Source organism: Pelobates fuscus, chromosome 1, assembly GCF_036172605.1.
Source record: "Pelobates fuscus isolate aPelFus1 chromosome 1, aPelFus1.pri, whole genome shotgun sequence".
Classification (NCBI taxonomy): domain Eukaryota; kingdom Metazoa; phylum Chordata; class Amphibia; order Anura; family Pelobatidae; genus Pelobates; species Pelobates fuscus.
In genome coordinates, this window is record NC_086317.1 from 278336874 (window position 1) to 278358420 (window position 21547).

General features: G+C 39.5%; 1 protein-coding gene across 2 annotated transcripts in view; it reads right to left on the minus strand.

Moving 5' to 3' along the window:
* Nucleotides 1–967: 967 nt before the first annotated feature.
* Nucleotides 968–21547, minus strand: part of CLIP2 (CAP-Gly domain containing linker protein 2) — a 117878-nt gene continuing 97298 nt past the window's right edge. For both annotated transcript variants that reach the window (XM_063457415.1, XM_063457416.1), the window contains 6 exons: nucleotides 16156–16239; nucleotides 14382–14538; nucleotides 13836–13995; nucleotides 13426–13611; nucleotides 4011–4073; nucleotides 968–2719 (listed from right to left, as the gene is read on the minus strand). In XM_063457415.1, coding sequence (XP_063313485.1) covers nucleotides 2708–2719; nucleotides 4011–4073; nucleotides 13426–13611; nucleotides 13836–13995; nucleotides 14382–14538; nucleotides 16156–16239 — 662 coding nt within the window. In that variant the 3' untranslated portion in view covers nucleotides 968–2707. The remainder of the gene's footprint in view (nucleotides 2720–4010; nucleotides 4074–13425; nucleotides 13612–13835; nucleotides 13996–14381; nucleotides 14539–16155; nucleotides 16240–21547) is intronic.

Consider the following 21547-nt stretch of genomic DNA (forward strand, 5'->3'; position numbering starts at 1 on the left):
AAGTAATAGTTCCCCTATTAGACAGCTAACAAGGTCTGCCCCCCACACACAACTTTGGCAATTTGTACTTTTTGAAAAAATACTTTTATTTATTTTTTTTTAAGCATCATTAATAGATGCAAAATGTAGCAATTATACTTTGTTTTTTTTATTCCACTTTAGTTTTCATTTTTGTTATTAACAAATGGAATTTATCTACATTTCTAAATTTCGTATGCACTTTCAATCAGGTAGAAACAATACTTTTTTCCATTGGGATATTCATTTCTTTTTCAAAGATTTCCTGTGCATAAACTGAAGGCTCATCCCAATATTTCATATTATATTATCAACATGCAACACTTTGTTGTATAAGTTGATACAAAGCTTAAAAGCTGGACATAACCATATTTTAACGCATGATTCATATAGTGTATTAAAATGAGGGTCATCTTCAGCCTGTGATTTCTCTTAACTATTACAGTGGAGTCAGGGTATTCAGCAATTGCTATAATAAAAAACAAAAACAAAATAAACAACAAATGTATTCTATGTTCTCTTCTATTACACTTGACGAATCAGTGAGAAAACATTATTTATTCGGAATTAAAACATGAAACAGTTTTTTACGAAAAGGATTTTAATAATATGGTTGGATATGTATCAACATGATGCAGTATAATTGATTTGCGTTGTTAAAGAACTTCTTTTTGGGTTTTTTTTTCCCACACACCAGATTCCTCACTGACCTTTTCTTATAGCATTTTAACATATTAATGCAAAATGGACTTGACTCTCTTAACATCACATTGATATAAAATATCATTTTGTCTTTTCAAATAATTCATACTTAATAGTAACAAGAACTGAAGAACACTTTGGTGTGACCTTCTGAGTAAGATAAAACCAGTGGAAGCAAATTATATATAAGCAATTCAGATAATGTCTGTTCCTTTTTGTGTGGTCCAAAATTATTCAAACATCTTTTTGCTACTTGATCCATTTTGTGGTTTAGATACAATAACCTGTTTTCCCTAACGTGCAGTCAGTTCAAGTTTTATTGGGTAATTAGCATATAATTAACTGCACTGCAATTAAAGGATAATTTGCCTAAATACGTATTATTTTACAACAAAGAATATGCAACACCTATTTCTTTGGAGAAAGCAGTATCACAGAGTAGTAATATAAAGATTGCCTGTCACAGCTCTACGGGATGACTTGCCCAAATAATTAGCCATTGCTGTGGGACTAACACATTCAAATTCCAGAATCTGTAGACAGGTACATTTCTGTTCTAGACATATACAAATATCTAGCCCACAGTTATATAGAGGTCTGCCTAGAAACATTTTAATGTCAAATGAAAATGATTTGATGCAACTAGTTATTCAATCTCTTACTTAGAATCCCAATTAATCTGTGTAGTCATTATGGAATTCAAATACAGCAATTGCTCTAATGTAAGCTATAGTATGAATTTACTGTAATCTTTATAATCCTGCTTCTCCAAAAGACAAGTTACATTCTTATTTTTATTAAAAATAATTAGTTTTATTTTATGTTTGAAGCACCTAAGAGAATCCAGCTCCAACCCTAAAATATATTGATGCGTTAAGTTAAATTAGATAAATAATGCTTTACACTAGAAAAAAATAACAACAATAAAAAAGCAAAGTTTATATGTTTGTGTTTAAAATCTAAAGTGTTTAGAGTTTTTAAAATGAAATACACTTATCTGTAAGCTATGTGTAAAAAAAAAAAAAGAAGAATCATATTGAACAGCAAAGACATACATCAACTGTTTGGGCTACATAAAGACTCAGTGATTAATGTGAAGAATGTTTTGCAGTGTTTAGGAAAAAAAAAACAATTATACAAGAACCAGGTGTTAGGCATCACTGAGATAACTGACCATATTTGCTTATTTGCAAAATAATAAAATGTACTTTATCTTGTAACGTACAAAAAAAAAAAAGAGAACATTGTTTAGCTTATAGTTTGAACAACTGACATTATAACAATAATATAAGTCATTTACAATAAAATAAAGACGCACGTGTACCGTTCCTGTAATTAAACGTTGCTTTGCAATGGCAGAAGGTATTTTTTCAGAATGAATTGGGGCCCTTGATTTGTAATGCAGTTCCATTTATGAAATATCTTAAAGTGCAAGAGGACAACACCTCTTATCACCTATTCTCCTGCACTTTTTAAATGTAACCTGGTAGTTTTACTTTTTGTGTACATTCATCCTTTGAGCAGGCTTGTTATTGGTCATTGTTTTTTTGTTTTTTTATTTTTTTTCCTGCATTTCAGCTACAAAAAAATATTGAATGCATTCAGCCTTCAAAATGTTAGAAGGCTAGATAACAGGTAGAATAACTGGGTCATTTTGAGATGTTTGTAATGAGATCATGTCCGGATTATACAATACGTATGGGTAGAGTGACTTGGTCCAGCATGTCAAGGTTAATGCAAGATTAATTCTAGAATTGGAAAATGCATGATCTTTTGTCCAATGTTTCATTTCTTGGTACCTCATGAGTTTAGAGTCATGAGTGGTGCACTCCAAATGATTGTCCTCAGAATATCTAGTATTACATGATCAACAATGTCTTTCAAACCAAAATACTATATAAACTCTTTCTGTTACGGCAGCCATACTAGAAGGTTTCCATCCATACATGCCAAAAGTACATATATTATGCTGTGCTCTTGATGGATATCAATGATTTTCCTGAAATAAAGAAAAATACAGGTTAAAGTGACAGTCATGCTCATGAAAATCTGTTTACTAGCATTTTAGTTTGCACTTGATACACTTTGGTTATTATAACAAAAAGGAGCAACTTTCACTTTATATATATATATTTTCTGATATATATTTGAATTGAAACTGAGTATAATCAGTATGTATTGCAAAATGTTCTATAGTCCAGGTTTTAATAGATACCAATCTCTGCAACACAGTTGGCAACGCTTACAAAATGCTGAAAAGGAATTTGACTATGTGGATTGGGACGAATGGATTAATGGTGCCCTTTCCCAGCCTGTTTCCATCCATAATGGTACGAGACACGGTTGCCCCTTACCCCTCTTTCTTGTAGGTCATTACATAACATGGTGGGATTATGATTTTTTTATGGAAGGAGCAGATCTACAAGAAAGTGGCTTATGCAGAACTGTTGTTTTTCTTGGAGCAGCCTAGAACCTCCTTATCAAATATTTTTGATGCATACTCCAAATTCAAATGAAACATGAACAAATCAGAAATCGGAATACCTGACCCTATAGTATTAAACTAACAATTTAGCCCCCTTGGACCGACCGTAAATCTAGTAAAACACACCTTATTTCCATCGCCGCCTGTGGAGACACTGAACGTCAGTGCTGCAGCCCCAGGAAGTACCTCTAGTGGCCGTCCGAGTGACTGCCACTGCTGAAGGTGTCCCTAGGCAGCAATGTATAAACTGCCCTTTTTTCTAAAAAGGCAGTGTTTACATTAAAAAGCCTGCAGGGATTGACTATACACACCATAGCAACTACATTAAGATGTAGTTGTTCTGGTGAATATAATGTCCATTCAAATGTTTCTCTCTCTGTCCAGGAGTCTGCCACCCTGTAGGGTCTCTTTCCATTATGTGGGTGCAAAAATTTGTATCTAAAGGGCCATCAGGTGTACCTTGAGAAATTAAATATTATTGTTGATATATATTTCTTTCTTCACCGATCTTGTGTTTGACCAGTCTTAAGGAAACATATGTCATTAGTGCATCACAATAGTCACACTAAGAGGGCAATAAAATATATTATATATAATTATATATGTTTTATGTTATTGTGCATTTTCTCTGAGTAGTTCATACTCACATCTATGACCTATAAATCACATCAATTACAGTTGGATCGCTGATCTTCAGTACTTCAATAAACTGCACACCTGCACACACAACTGCTGCTCATTGGATGAGACTAGTCTCATATTTCAAAGTATGGCATCTGCACATGCAGAATAGAAGTGCACTCACCTCTTGTTTATGCGTTATATCTTGTTGATGAATCCCATTGGCTGAACCTGAGTTACCAGTCACCTATTACAGAGAAATAACATTCAAATTATTATTATTATTTTAGTATTTTATTATTTATATAGCACCATCACATTCCGTAGTGCTGTACATTGGAATGTTAAACATAATGGAGCTATTATTACTGTATGGTACACAATATTAGCATACTGATTTTTAATCCAGCACAACAGACAAAAACTTTTACTTGGAATCCATTCAAATTTTCAATACTAGAAGCATGACATGCTTATAAGTTCATATTTTATGGTGTGTTGCTGACCCCAACATAGAATGTAATCGTCAGAAAACACCATATCTTTAAATAGATATAAACACACCGGCCTCTCTTTTTGAATAAACATTTTAAATTAGTTTAGAATTTTGGATAAACTTATAATCTTAGTGTTTTGAAAAAGTCATTTATAGCATATATAAAAATATAGCAATATATAAACAAATAATCAAAATATTAAAAGCCTGAAATATTTTAAAAAAAATAATAAATCAGTTAAAATGTTTAACAAAAAATATTAAATCATTTAAAAAAACTTGTAAAAAAATATTAAATCTAGGTCATTATTAGTAAGGCTCCAGCTGGTAAGTTAAACACCAATTGTGCATAAATATGTTGACCCATATAAAACAGGGCTAGATAAACCTACAAGCGCAAAGTATTACAGAAGCTGAAAGTACTGCTACTCCAGACTGTCTATACATTGTTATGCATGTATTATGGCAGTATTGTAATTTATAAGATAAATATCCTCATTTAAGCAACAAAATAACTAATCATACCTACACTAATGAATAAACTACACAACATTATTCTTTTCCACTTTGAAAATCTATATGTTAATGATAACAATATTCAAATCCATAGGCTGCAATTCAATTCCAAGAATGCCACCAACTGTTTTTTTGCAAAAATGCTAGCGTCCATGCTTACCATCTCACCCATTGAAGAATCTGACTCTTTCTTAATATGCCAAAGATACAGCCACCATTGCCGCTATGAAGTTTACATGGACGTATTGGCTGATAGCAGCTCAGTGTTTATGAAAAGCTGATGTTAATTTTTACAAAATTGTGTGTCGATGAAGTTGACAGATCTTGTTTTTTTTTTTACCTTATCTTTATTGTTTTATGACTATATGGAAGTATTTTGTTTTTTTTGGTTTGTTTAAGTTAAAGTCAAAGGTACGCGAATCTTAGTGATTAGGCCAAGACTAAGGCTACACTAAGGTTGTGGTACCCCAGGTTAGTCTATTACACAAGTCCTAATTAGGGGCTAGTCTGTTTAGCAGACATTTTAAACACTATGAACCCTTAGGGTTTAGCAGCTTTCCGTACACATTTAATCAAATAAATAAACCTAATTTGATTTTCTTTGGCGGGTAGGGGTGTGGGCAGTGGCATTATATAAAATAATCCCATTACTAATGTGGCATGGCCTGAAGTAGGAGAAACTGTGCCTCAAAACAAATAAACCCACTTCACATTATTGGAGAATTATACCAAAGTGGACATGGGATGGGCAGTTGGTTTCCCATGCAAGTATTTGCCATATTCTAACCTACTGAACTTACTAAATTTGCTCAAAACATTAGTTTGGGCTGGCATTTTGACTTGACTTAGTGTGCTTCTAAAGAGAATTTTGGGATACTTTTCTAGCTAAAACACACGAAAAACTCCCAAAACAGGTTTATGTAGGCAAATATGTCAGTATATGAGGGTATATTGTGCCTCCAGTAAATAAACCCAAAGAGGATTTTGGAGTCACTTCCAAATAAAATACACAGCACCTGTGACCCGGTTGTGGTCTCCCATACAAATCCTATTCAGGGACAAGTCTTTTCAGCTTCTGAAATTTAGCAAGACCTGGTAACTTCACACTGGTACAGAAAGGCTTAGTGTCATGTGTCAGCAGATGATGGCTTACCTTAAATGTGTACTTTGAATAAATAATCCCCAAGAAGATTTTGAGACTCTCTTCCAAGTAAACAATACAGCATCATCAATAGTCTACCACACAAGACTGTTTAAACCTGTCAATACCAGGTAATTTCACATTGATATAATGTTCCATGAGGGATTGCTTTCTAAATAAACCTTATGGGGCTTTTTTTGGAATTTTCCCATATAACAGGAAATATTTAGGACCTGGGATGCCCAGATGGTGGTTTCCCACACGACAATCATATCTTAGCCTGCTTAATCTTTACATCGAGAGGACATCAGTACATTGCACGTCTAAGCTTTGATTTAGGTTAAAATTGTGCCTCCAATAGATAAACCTTAGGAAGATGTTTGGGAAATTATACAGCCTAAAATGAAACTGCCAGGACCTTGGACTCCTACCCAAGTATTACATTATCATTACAATGTATAACAAATTTTGCAGCACTGTACCAAATGTATATAGCATAGCTTGCTTAGCTTTTGCAATGAGATCAGTTAAGTTCACACCAGTATCACCGTGGGTTGCCACTAAATAAACTCAGTGAAGATTCTTGGAATATTATATTAAATTAAATAAAACCTAGAAATGAATGAAATTAATACAGCACTGACAATGTGGCTTTGCAACATTTCACAACAAATAACAGTTTATAGGCCCATCAAAATAATGAACCATTGTTGCACCCTCACTGACACAAAAAGGCTAAAGATGGCAGGATTCCACAAGAATATGAAACAAAATAAATATTCATTTACACTATAAAGAAGAAGCTAAATCACAATATCTATTAAATTGCTTTGAGCAAGCAATGGGAATCTGAAAACCATGTGATGAAAGTACTCCAGAAATTGCACCATCATTATTATATAGAGGCAGCTAAGCAGAACTGCTGCCATTAATGCCCCGGGGCAAACTATCGGTAATAAATATAAATTATTTAGCTCTAAATACAAAACCATAAAGAAAAGCACATACAACTGCATAATTCATGGAAACAATTACATTAAAAATGCTTTTTGTGCTAGTATGGAGTAGTAGCTACTTTACTTTGTGCTTTTGATTTATTATTATATCATGCAGTGAGTTCCTGGGAGAATAAATGCAAAGACAATTTGCTCCCCTCCTAGTACACGTTTAAAATTGGGTGATCAAAATGGTACCGATAAAAATGTGAGCATCATTACATTCACAGAAGTTCCATTTGAAAGATATAGGTTAGAGCATACCCTGCCATAGCTATTGGTTAAAATTGTGGGTTAGGTAAAGACTGGGTAGACTACCACCTAATTCCTGTGTTCTTTTTAAGGGTAAATGTAGGTTAGTACTAGTGATGACCCGAACGGTTCGCTAGCGAATATTTCCCGGCAAATATAGCTTGTTCGCGTTCGCCACGGACGGCAAACATATGCGATGTTCGGTCCGCCCCCTATTCGTCATCATTGAGTCAACTTTGACCCTGTACCTCACAGTCAGCAGACACATTCCAGCCAATCAGCAGCAGACCCTCCCTCCCAGACCCTCCCACCTCCTAGACAGCATACAATTTAGATTAATTCTGAAGCTGCATTCTTTTTTTTTATTCTTTTTTTTGTGTTTATTATACATTATCCTCAATAGCCAGTAACCTGTGTTTATTATACATTATCCTCCCATAGCCAGTAACCTGTGTTTATTATACATTATCCCTCCCATAGCCAGTAACCTGTGTTTATTATACATTATCCCCCCACAACCAGTAACCTGTGTTTATTATACATTATCCCCCCTTAGCCAGTAACCTGTGTTTATTATACATTATCCCTCCCATAGCCAGTAACCTGTGTTTATTATACATTATCCCCCATAGCCAGTAACCTGTGTTTATTATACATTATCCCTCCCATAGCCAGTAACCTGTGTTTATTATACATTATCCTCCCATAGCCAGTAACCTGTGTTTATTATACATTATCCTCCCATAGCCAGTAACCTGTGTTTATTATACATTATCCCTCCCATAGCCAGTAACCTGTGTTTATTATACATTATCCCCCCACAACCAGTAACCTGTGTTTATTATACATTATCCCCCCTTAGCCAGTAACCTGTGTTTATTATACATTATCCCTCCCATAGCCAGTAACCTGTGTTTATTATACATTATCCCCCATAGCCAGTAACCTGTGTTTATTATACATTATCCCTCCCATAGCCAGTAACCTGTGTTTATTATACATTATCCTCCCATAGCCAGTAACCTGTGTTTATTATACATTATCCTCCCATAGCCAGTAACCTGTGTTTATTATACATTATCCCTCCCATAGCCAGTAACCTGTGTTTATTATACATTATCCCCCATAGCCAGTAACCTGTGTTTATTATACATTATCCCTCCCATAGCCAGTAACCTGTGTTTATTATACATTATCCTCCCCATAGCCAGTAACCTGTGTTTATTATGCATTATCCCCATAGCCAGTAACCTGTGTTTATTATACATTATCCTCCCATAGCCAGTAACCTGTGTTTATTATACATTATACCCCCCATAGCCAGTAACCTGTGTTTATTATACATTATCCTCCCATAGCCAGTAACCTGTGTTTATTATACATTATCCCTCCCATAGCCAGTAACATGTGTTTATTATACATTATCCTCCCATAGCCAGTAACCTGTGTTTATTATACATTACCCCCCCCCCCCCCATAGCCAGTAACCTGTGTTTATTATACATTATCCCCCATAGTCTTTTATCGTTGGACCTAGGCAGCATGATGTCTTAGGCCGGCCTAGAGAGTGAGTAAGTGAGTGCGTGAATAATATAACATATATGTTCAGAAACATATTAGTAATATATGTAAATCGGGTTCATGCAAAGAGGATGAAAAGGTATTAAAGAAAAATACACTTATTGCATCAAATTTACAAAGCCAAACTTTTAAAAGCTTTCCTCATTTCTTTCTCGGGATGAGGAATATATCGGTTGTGGGATGAGGAATATATCGGTTGTAGACTGAGGATTTCCATCTGCCCAATCTTTTAATAATATGCACTGGAGTGTCAGTGTTGAAGGAGACCGGAGCTGCCCCTTATTCTAAATGAAAGAACCGAGACATGGATACAACCCAATCTTAGGAGTAGTGTTCTGATGTAGAAGATGAATTTAGCCGTAGTCAGAGGGATTCAGTGAGAGTAGTGGTGAAATGTGTGTGGTATGACTGAGTGTGGGTAAGTAAGAGTCAAGTATTTTAACTGGGGGGGGGGCGGAGCCAACTACCGAGCTGACCGGACGCCATTTCTGGCAGCTCCGATCTTGAAAATCGAATCTCGCCTTAATCCTGACGATCGCTGCAAACCCCACCACCATAAACATATATCCCGAACCGGGTCCGCACTCTGCATCGATAGATGCCCTTCTTTGCCGCAAAGTCACTCCCGAAGCGGAAGCGCCGAAACGGGGCCTACTCCGCGTATACACTGCCCGACCTGGAGGCACTCTTTGACGGAGCTTACCAGGGCCTCCAAAATAACACTGCCGCTGGACCCTCTGCTGGACCCTCTGCCGACCCAGGGACCCATATGCCTGCCATGGGGCGACGGTCCCAGAAAGCCGGAACCCAGTGGGAAGGGAGAGACATCGGGGCCATGCTCCAAAAGCCTTCTAGGCCCAAACAGGCCTCAGAGGTAAGCCAGCCCTCCCCAGCCGGAACCCAGACGGAAGGGAGAGATACCGGGTTCCCGCTCCAGCGGCCTCCCGGACTCCAACAGGCCTCAGAGGCACTCCAACCGCTCCCTACCCCGACAAGCCCGGCCAAACCAACGGGGGGACATAGCCTCCATATACTAACACCAGCACCCCCAGAGGGATCGCCACCAGCAACAAAGCATGACCTGCAAATCCTGTTACACGACTTTCACAAGATATTAACACAAGAACTAGCGGGAATCAAGGCAGACCTACAAAGTACAAAAGACAGAGTACAGGTCACTGAGAATGACATAGCTGAGGTCTCAACTAACCTAACAAATGTCCAAGATCTGGTACATAAACTCCAGAAATCCCACCATAACATGGCACTACATATGAATGCCCTAGAAAACAGCCACAGACGCAACAACATCAAAGTCAGGGGCATCCCCACCAACGTCACAGATGAGGAGCTGCCGCACTACACGAGAAGATTACTGGCGACTATTCTACCCCCAGCGACGGCCCGAAAACTGGTAATAGACGGCATATATAGAGTCGCAGGCCCCCCTAGGGCTTCATCACAATCCGCGAGAGATGTCATAATAAGATGCACGTCCTCCTCGGAAAAAGGACAAATAATGACAGCACTGCGGGGCAAAACCCCACTGGCATTTGAGGACTCTAGCCTCACTTTTTATCAGGATCTAACCAGAGCCACCCTTCAGTGGCGCCGATCGTTTCACCCAGTAACCCAACAACTACGAGCAGCCAACATAACATACAGATGGGGAGCACCGGGCACGCTACTAACCACTCATAATGGGACCACCCACACATTATCCTCGATGGCGGACGCCTCATCCTTCCTTGAACCACTAGGACTGACAACCGCAGACATCCAAACACCGGAGAGACGGGAGGAACCGGACGGCTGACTCTCAGTGGCATCCAGATAAAAGAAGTGACTGTTTCACTTTGTATTGCACTATTTGCTTGTTAATACCCTGAATGTTATAATTTACACCTGCTGCGCACCACAGAACAGGTCAGATCCCCAACTGCGACGACAAGGTACACCGCATACACCCCCCCCACACTAAATGGGAACCCCCATAAGGGCGCTTGGCTGCGCCACAGACAGTACCCACTGAACCGACAACCAATCGCGAGACTACAACCCCCCCCTCTCCCCCCCCCGCATCCCCCTTGGTTAGGGGCACAATCAACCAACACACAGACCACTGAGAACGGTGACCTGAACCAGCGATCACAAAGCAATGCTAATTCACCCTACTATCGAACCTAGCCTCAGGCCCACGACCAGAAGTCTCACTACCTACCATGAGCACAGACATACCCGACTCACCCTGAGAGACACCTACTCAATCTTTGATATGTCCTATCCAACGCTACAGACATATACAAAAAAAACGTGCAACGCTGCCAATACAATCTATTAATGTTTTACCATACAAGTATCCTTGTCACACAAATGTATAAATGTTTACAACCTCACACTGCTGTTGTGGCAGATGAGGCACAAATGTTATATTTGCGCACGACTAAATAAAGAATTAAAAAAAAAAAATAAATAAATAATAAGGTGCATGTGACATTGAGGTTAATGTTACATACAATATCTGCAAGCATAGATGTGTAAACAACTGTATTGTTTATTGTACTATAAAGACTCATTGTTACCATCCCACAGATTGCTGTCTTGCCGAATAGATGCCGAAAGGCTTTTTATTGTAATGCATTTGTGTTATAAATATTTTTCATCTAAAAAAAAGTATTTTAACTGGGCACTAGTTCCAGGTGGGATAAAGTGGTATAGCGGATGGATGAGTAGTTTGGTTTGTTTTAGAGGTTTGTAGAGAAAGTATATAGTGATCATGATTTTTAGCGATATCCAATATTTTTAAGGTGGTCTCAAACAAACATAAAATGCTATATAAAATTTGTGGGAATATCGAATAGTCGTGTACAGTAAATCAGAGAGGGCTCAGAATATCGAACCATCGATCGGTAACCTGGATGAAGTAGGGGGTCTATCTGTTTTATTAAATACGCGGTAATATGCTTTTAATGGGATAGGACATTAGGAAAGGTGTGTGATTGGGATAAGTGGTTGTGGCTGTATTTACCTTATCCTGGGACCGACCTGGCTCCTAAGCTTGAGCCGCGTGTGGCTGGATCACTCCTGCCTCCACACGAGCCGCATGCGGCTTGATCTCCTCTTCTGACTTAGCCGCGTGCACTGACCGCAGTGATCGGTCACGTGGCCCGCCTGGCACTAGGAGCACGGCTCGAGTCACAGGCTCGCTCTTAAAGGGGCAGTGGGAGCCAAAAGTTGATTCAGGCTCCCATTGGCCCACGTCATTCCAGCACCCCCACACACGAATGTTTTGGGGGCGTAGGCATGACGTGGGCCAATCACTGGTGTAACAGTAGTGTACATTAAAAAAAAAAAACTAGAAATTTGACTGTGAAATAATAGCAGTCAGTTTCCTTCACACGTGTGCGTTTCAGGGCCTGCCAGGGCACAGTGTCACGCCAGTGCAACTCATATCTGGTGTAACAGTAGTGTACATTTAAAAAAAAAAAAATACAGGGGGCTTGTTGTCACCTTTCGGGGACCCTTGGTGTTGTACGTGGCTGGGTGGAGGAAGAGACCTTCAATGACATCAGTGAGGACAAGGAACGGGACATGGCTAGCTTGGTATCCAACCTTGTGCAAATGGGGAGTTTGCGGTTGTGCAAATGGACTGTTTGCGGTGCGTTAAACGGGGAGTTTGGTCTGTCACTGTGAAGCGGGCGTAACCCTTACACTACATGATCGATACAACATCATACCTGATGTTTTTTAAAGCACGTTATTCCAAACAATTTAGGAATGTTAGGTGATTTATGCCCTTTATGGATTAAAACCAGACTCTGCATCAACTATGTAATTTTCCATGGGAGTTTTGCCATGGATCCCCCTCCAGCATGCCACAGTCCAGGTGTTAGTCCCCTTGAAACAACTTTTCCATCACTATTGTGGCCAGAAAGAGTCCCTGTGGGTTTTAAAATTCGCCTGCCTATTGAAGTCTATGGCGGTTCGCCCGGTCGCGAACATTTGCGGAAGTTCGCGTTTGCCGTTCGCGAACGGAAAATCTTATGTTCGCAACATCACTAGTTAGTACACATACATAAAAGAATCTTTAGCTTTTAACTCCCATATTTCTCAGTCAGACAAAATAGACAGGATCCACCCCACCTCTAGTGTCTGCTGTTTAGCATAGGGGATAATCTGTAGAGTTAAAGAAACACTACAGCGTTAGAAATACATGTCAATATTCCTAACTCTACAGTGCACTTATCCCTTGTTCTATTAAAATGCTCCCCCTGTTACTTTTATGTTTCAGTAATGCCACAAGATATACGACCGTTGCTAATTATTTATTAGCACAATTTGTGCCACTTTAACTGTTGCCATTTAAAAAAAAAACATATTCTTTCAATTTTCTTATTGTGCATTTAAAGTGAAAAAAAATTTCAAAGCAGAAACACTCTTTTGTGTATCTAAATGATACTTAGCGAAAACCGAAGTTTAAAAATAAAATGAACTAGCATTCTAGCCCACCATTAGATCAGTAATGATCCACCATGAAAAGTTTAACTGCAAAGTCAGTGAAAGGATGTATTCTCTACACACTTTGTGAAATTATGTATGTTGCCTGCACAGAATATACCTGTGACCTCTCTGTACTGTTTCTCATGGCCTCCATTAGTTTTTCCATTTGATGACCCTGATCCAGAGCAACACGGAGGGCATCTTCAGTGCTGACCAGACGGTGCTGTAACCGTAGAACTTCTGACTCAGTGGAAGGGTCTATTAATGAATATCGCCTTTGATCTGATACAGCTTTTTCTTTATCCTACAATGACAGAAGGTAAGTATGTGTAAATATATTATATAAATGCAAATTTAATTAAATGTGTAAATGTTTTCAAGAAACATTTTTTTCAGCCTGAAAGGTGAAGATTTTGATCAGGTGCATTATCTGCAAAACTGAGCTCTGAAGGGGACAAAAATAGTAAAGGTGCATCCTTTTTCTATTTTTGGAGCACAAACATGATTGAAAATTATTTTTTTGCTTACCAAAACCATTAGTTTTTCTCTTAATACTTTTATTTCGTCTTTTAATTTCTGTTCTTTAGATCTCCAGTCTGTCTTATGAACCTCTCGGCTCAAGTCTTTTTCTGGACCAGGCGAATGTCGATTGGCTTCCAGGAGCAGTGCTCTCAATTCATTAAGACTCCTGAAATGTCAGGAAACACTCAGCACAAGAACAAAGACAGAATCGGAAATACAATGCATATTGATGGATTCCAGAATTGATGCTATTGAAATTATTAATACCAGCATAGACTTCCTAAGCAATGAAAAGCTTAAAGTGACAAAATGAAATGTATGTTATAGAAGCACACTAAGCACCATAACCCCAACAGCATTGCAAAGTTGTTATGGCACTTCTAACATTTTGGTGTTAATACCCCATTTTCTGTCAAACAGCTTAAGACTGGTTTTACAAAAATGGGCACCCCTTGGCCATTAAAGTCTGGTCTTTCTGGAACTGTTAGGGTAATGCAGAAAGATTCCTAAAAAGGACTATAGAAGCATATATTATTAATCTGTGTTACTTACCGCTCTTTCTTCAGTAAATCATGGCTGATAATGACAAACTGCCCAGAAGAATCATGAGATTTTCTAGAGAAAGCTTCTAGCTCCGCTTCCAGTTTTTTATTGTCCTTCACTAAAGAATCTACTTTTTTGTCTCCAGACCGGCATTTGTTTTCTAGAGCTGCCAATACCAATACAAATATATATATACATTACAATAATACTGTAGGATAATGTACGGTACTTTGTTCAATGGTAAGTAAATGATTTAGCTACTTACATGGATAACATGCAAATATCCACATTTAGTTATTTAAAAAAATGATGATAAAAACATAACTAACACCCACAGGGCTATAAAAAGGAGATTGTAACTTTGTTTGCGGCTTTCTGGTCTACAAGATGGTAAGAGATATAATTAGGAATTAAAACCTAAACAGCAAATTTCAAACAAGTGAAATTGCTAATTTCTTTGGAAATGTTAGAGTTAATGGAAAGATATGATATTATTAAGAGTCTCCTGTTACCTCTGTTGTTTTTAAATCAGTTAGATTTTGGGAAAAATAACAATTCAGCTTTATGAATAACATCATCATAAATAATGTACTTTATCAGATGATGATATTGAGAAGCAAAAAAGGATGTCATGAATGTGGATAGTTGAATGTTTGATAGCTGAAAAAGAGATGCAGAATTAGGGAATTGAGCAGGCGATATTGAGAGAAAATGTAGACAGAAGAAAAGGGGGAGAGAGAAAAGATGCAAAACAACAACAAGGATTTATAGAGACAATTTTGAATATACACGGGATGTAGCAAGATAATGATATTGAGAAGTGTGGAGATTAGGACACTAAGAAAGCAGAAGAAACAAGGACATTAAAGAGATAAGGATTTACAAAGGTAAGGAGAAAGATAGATTATAGAATACAGCAGGAAAAAAACATGTAGAAAGAAATCATGTAGATTAGTAAGAGAAAGATGTTTGTAAAAATGGAACATATTTAAGACAAGTGAGAGGACAATGGACAAGGGGAGAATGGTAAAACTGACAAGGTTTTTATCCACTAAAGTAAGAAGTCAAATTTAAAATTCAAGGTAAAAGAATGCAAACTGGAAAAAATGATCTACATCACCTATGCTTCCAGTTCTGCTTTTTTGGCCTTAAATATGAAAATTCACTTTGATTTATCACTATAGATAATAATCCTGATTGTCTTCCATGATCTCCTTTGGATTTCAATCTTTGACCTTTGACCTCATACAAAAGACCACTGGGAAGACACACTCTCTATAAAATAATCAATAAAACAAGCTTCTTTATATCCATTATTTAAATTTTTTTTTTTTTTATTTAAACACATATATTTACTTTAAACTGTTCTCTAATTACAAGTTAGGTGTGAAATCGTATTATATTTGTATTATTTTACTCAAGGCCCCTATGCAAGGCCAAATTGTCTGCCTTGAATTAGCTTGTTTGAAGAACTTTCTTTCTAAACATCTGGTTACTAGTGCAAAAAATGCTAATATCTACCTCAGGTTTTATATACATATTTTTTAAGTAAAGTTTTCATGGTAATTTCTGCAGACTGTAATGTAATTTGTTGGGTCAGTCTATGTTGGTATCATGTAATGTCGAGGGAGCAGAATGGACAACAAGTAGAAGAAGGCATGTAGAGAGGAGGGGAAAAAATAAAAAAAAGAGAGATAACAGAGGCGATTGAAGAGGAATATAATAAAAAATAACTTTAGGAAGAGGGAATCGAAGTGTAATTTGAATATAAAAAAAGAATTACCGGTTACTTGAGCCCTAAGCCCTTCAATGTGGGAAGACATGGATGAAACTTCTTTATCTCGTTTGGTGAGCTTCAACTGCAAATCTGGATGGGGAAAAGGAGAGAAAGAAAAATATGAAAAATATGGATTTTCTAATCTTTTTACTTAGTAAGTCTCAGAATCACTCATACTCTACTGCCTTGAACTAATTTATGAAGGAAGATAGGAGTCTGATCCAGGTAAATAGCTTGTTAATGTAAAAGGTGCATGAACAGTTTTTAATGGTACAGAGTTTACTCCCTCAAATAAATAAAAGTTTTAAGCCTCTACATTGGACTTATGCTTTCGGTTTGGTTTCAAACGAATTGCGATTCATTCATATTTTGGGTGACTGGCAACAAATGTGAAATTAATGAGCCGTTTCATTTGTTTTGTGATTTGGAGTTCCATAGGCGGCACCAAAAAAAAGATGATTGTTGGTTAGGTGACTGCTCCTTCTTTTTTCCCCTTTATTGGTTATTCTTTCCAGAGGCATATCTACTGAAGATAGCACCTGTGACAAGTACAGAAATTGGGCCTCTCACAGACAAACATCTGACACCCATTTTAGATAACTTAGCATAAAATCAGCTCACAAATTCAACCTGTATGTAAAGTGTGTGTGTATGTGGTGTATGCTGGCAGTATGTAAGGTTTGTTTGCTGGCTGTATGTAATGTATGTGTGTACTGACTTTATGTGATGTGTGTGTGTGATAATGTGTATAGTTGTGCTCTGTGTCGCCCTCTCCTGCTTGTCTTCCTTCCTGGTGGTCCTGTGGATGGGTCCTGAATCATTGATGGTCCAGAGGGGTAGTGTGAGATTTGGACCACTGGCGGATGAAAACCTCAGTAATAACTCGTCAAACTTCGGCACTCAGCAAGTCAGAATGCAAATTGGGAAAATCAGGTGGCTGCTCTCTAAATTACTAGAGAGCATTAAATTGCAAGGAAGTCATTATTGAGGTCTGCACCTGGCAGAGATGAAAATGTAATGCTGCCAGCTCTGATTAAGGTTGGCCAGGGAACCAGATTGGAGCCCCCTCCTAGAGCCCTGGGCTCTGTGTTTGTGAGCGATGTGAGAATGTGTGCAATGGCTGAGTGTTGTGTACCTGTGTATGTGCCTGAATATGTGTGTGTGTGTGTGTGTGTGTGTGCATTTCTGCTGGAGTATTTCTGTTTCTCTGGCACTATGTACCTGTGTATGTGCCTAAACATATTCGTGTGTGAATGTGTGCCTCTGTTTCAGTGTGTATGTGTATATATGTGTTTGGGAGTGTATGTGTGTAGGATAATTGCTTGCACTGTGTTGTTTGTAGTTTTTGTGTGTTGTGTTTATGGTCAGGCTGTGTTTTAATGTGTGGGGGAGAGACAGCTTTTGGGGTGAGTGTGACAGTTGGGGAGGTGAGTAGGACAGGGTTGGGGGGGTGAGTGAGTGTGACAGGTTTGAGTGTGGGTGACTGCGACAGTGTTAGGGGGTGAATTTGACAGGTTGAAGGGGATTTGCCTGATCAGAGCCGGAGCTCCATCCGACTCTGATGTGGCTTCCCTTTCAAGTGACACATAGGGCATGTGTCATGCTTGTCAAACCCTAGGTATGCCATTGGTTTGTTCTCACTTGATCTGAGAACCAAATGGTATGCAAATGCTACTAAAATGTCCTGCAAAATATGCATTTTTGCACCATTTTGGTTTGTCTGAATCATTTTTACCCGTAATGATCACATATACGATACTCGTCCAAACCGAAAAGCCACATGGACAAAACTTCATTCGGCAAAAACTATTTTTTCTCTCCTATGAATTTAATTGGACAAACATTTTTTTGCCCCTACATACATTGGCTCTAAACTACATATGTTCATTCTACTAACGGAAAAATATATATTCTTATAAGGTATATTATTCATACCATGCACGCAGAAAGAGAAAAATGGAACGGACACAAGGTTTTTAGCATTATGTTTATGTATCCACTATATTTAACAAATGCATATTTTGTGTTGTGAGAATTTTTTTTAAATGTTCAAATTAAATGTACTTTGTAAGAAGGTGCTTCCTCCCTGTCAGGAATTATTCAGTCCGGCCGCCCGGGCCCCCCAGGCCATGACAATTGTTATGGTTGTCACCCCCTGATGGGGGCCCTGCTCCCCCTTCTTGCACTGGAGCCAGGGTCTGTCCTGCACAGTCGGCGAATGCCGCGATCACGCTCCCCTTTTTGCCTTTCCTACCTCTTGGGGATTATTGTGGGGACGTGCAGGGTTGGTTGAGGATCCCAGCACTATCTGCTCACTTGCCGGCGGGCCTGCAAAACCGCGACAATTGCGTGTGTGGCGGCCAACTTGGGTCTCGCGAGTACCGTGAGATTCACGACGGATATTTTTTGTCTATTTCTTTTACTTTGATCTGGACCAAATTCTTATATAATTAGCTGCTAAAAAGCTGCACTTCTAGCTCCACATCTGTCTACTGTATCATCTGCTGCATGTATGCCAATACCATACAAAGCCTAGGAGTGCTTATTAATAATAGAGGAAATGTGACATACACTGATATGTGATTAATATCTAAGGCTAAAAGCCTTGCTTCATAAGCCATATTTACTGTGCCAGTTCTGATTATACCAGTTGCCATATGTGGGTGTCCTCTGTTGTACAAGGCACACCACCTGGGGTGAGCCCCCAGATATCATATCAGGTGTTCTGCTTGTGTCCATCCTTTCTTTTCATGGTACCTGGACATATATATATCGAATTATGCAGAACTATTACACCGGTTATATTTGCTAACCACAGAGGCAACGCTTATGAGGGTGAGCCCCTCCTTGATACCACCAAATTTGGGAAATTTGGGTTCATCCCCACAATTATGAGACTTCCACGTCTCCCATTTCACTTAAGGGAATCCCCTTTTCATACACCTAGAGGATGAGCACCTCTTATTTGGCACTAAACTCTGATAGACGGCTATACTGTACAGCCGGTTCCTGGGTGAGCCCCAGTTATGCAAGGAGTCTGGCACTTTGCGTGTGTCTCCGCTTATCCTGCACCCACTGATTGTCACTGTTTACAGGACAGACAAAGACACCATGGGTGACGCTCCCCCTCCAAGGCAGGATTTTCAGGCAAAAATGAATGCCGCAGTCACGGACTCAGTTAAAATGGCCTACCCCATACATAAGAGTCAGTGTCGCAAGAGCCTAATACCACCCCAGGATCTGACACTGCTTTAGCAGACCCTGCAGGGATGACTCCCTCATGTTGTCATGGTACCTTAACTATTTAATATATTTAATACTTCATGAAGACCATTGAATTCATACATATTGTGACAAATGTTACTATTAACATAGTGGGTGTCCTCTGTTACACAAGACACACCACCCGGAGTGAGGATCCAGATACCATATGACGCTACGGAGCCAGAGAGGGCTTTAGCACCACTAGAGGGATTCCAGTTCCCCAATGAGAACCAAGACTAAGCACAAGGCTCCCTTGAAAACACCCAAGTGCTTTAAACAGGTGGATCCAGCTTCCCCTCAAACCCGGTCCTCAGATGACGAGGACTCTTGTCCGCCTCATGCTCTCGATGTGGTGGACGAATGGCAAGTGGTAGGATCTGCCTCCAACAAGGTGGAGTGGACTAGACCTACCCTACGCAAGCTCCAAATATGTGATTCAAACTGTGACGTGTGACAATTATACAGAAAAGATACCCATACACCTCGACCCAAGCCACGGGGATGCGGTTTTCTGGATATGCTGGGTGTACCACTGTTAAAATGACCCATGCACTATAAGACGCCCTAGATCGTCTGACTGAATCCTCCCAGACCACCTGGCCCAGCTCATGACACCACAGTAGTGGCCTTCATGTCTCATGCTGGTAAAGACCACAGAAGGATATTGAAAAAGAGCTTAAGTGTACGCAAGACAAAATCCTAGATTTACTTGGCCCATTGACAAAGATGCTATATTGTGCAGATCTGGCCCTTGTCCTGGGCACACGATTGGATCCAAGTGACATCCGTGAATGGGCACAGTGCTCTATCTGCTTGCTAGTTAACGCGAATGATACCCTCTGTTCTGAGACACACAAGGCGAAGAGATTCCTATTCGGGCAACCATCTATAGCGAAGTTAGCAAAGCATGCCTCAAGCAAGTATTCCACCCCCACCTGGCAGGGGTATTTTTGGGAGGGCTGGTCAGTAGCATGGCCGAGTGACCAGTCAAATTTGTTCCACAGGCCCAAGATCCTACACACAGCCAGAAGAATTTTGACCAGCCATGAAGCTCTGTTTGCTCAATGATGATGTTGTCTATTGACATTCCAAAATAGAAGGAATCCATCCCTTTGAGGATCTCCTGTTGGCCAACAACTGGTTCACTCGAAATTTGTCGTTCACTTTCTGGAATCTTAGGACTCCGTGGTGAACAGACAGGTCAGCGCTCTCCCCGTCTCAGCCCGCTCAATTCCTTGGCTTCGAAATAGACCCTGTGGATTGTGGTCTTCACATGCCTGCAGCGAATAGAGGATCTATCCGAAAGGAGATTTGATGGATCCTTCGCATGGATGTGCTCCTCCTGCGACTCCTCGTGGGCCTCCTGTCCTTCTCGATCCAGGCAATCTTTCACTACCGTGTTACACAACAGTTGGAGGCAAAATATCTACACTTGGACCACTACTACAATCACTGGATATGCCTCTCAGGATATGGTAACTATGATTACAACACATGCAAGTCTGGAATGGCAGAGCAATATTTCGACCATCGCCGGATCTCGTTATGGAGTTGGATGCCGGCCTTTGGGGCTGGAGAGCCCATTTCACATATGCCTCCACAGGAGGCCCCTGATCAGGGGAGGAGACCGAGTTGCACATATGTTGTCTGTAGTTGATTGTTGGATCATTTTACATACACAGCCTAGCCAAAAGCCCTTAAGATTGTTGCTTCATGCTCCGCATGGACAATATCTCTGCAGTACAATACACAAACTGTCTGGTCTTTCAAGGAAACAACAAAGGACATTTACTATTGTGCCTCTCACACAACATCATGCTGCAGGCAGGGTATCTCCCGTGAATTACCAACCTCATAGTGGACTGATTTTCTCACCATTGGCGAGACACTGGTGACTGGTAGCTAGATAGCTCAAATTTGCAAGCTGGAAGCTGCTGGAACTCAGGCTACTCCCGAGGTATTTCAGCTGACTCCCGGAACCGGACTGCGAGGGGGTGGATGCACTCCTATAGACTTGGCCACCGTTATCCATGCTGACACGGGTAATCCACTATTTATGCCGCCGCGAAGTGTCTCTCTTTCTCTGGCCTTAGGCTACATATTCACTAACATTTGCTATTCTGTTTAGATCATG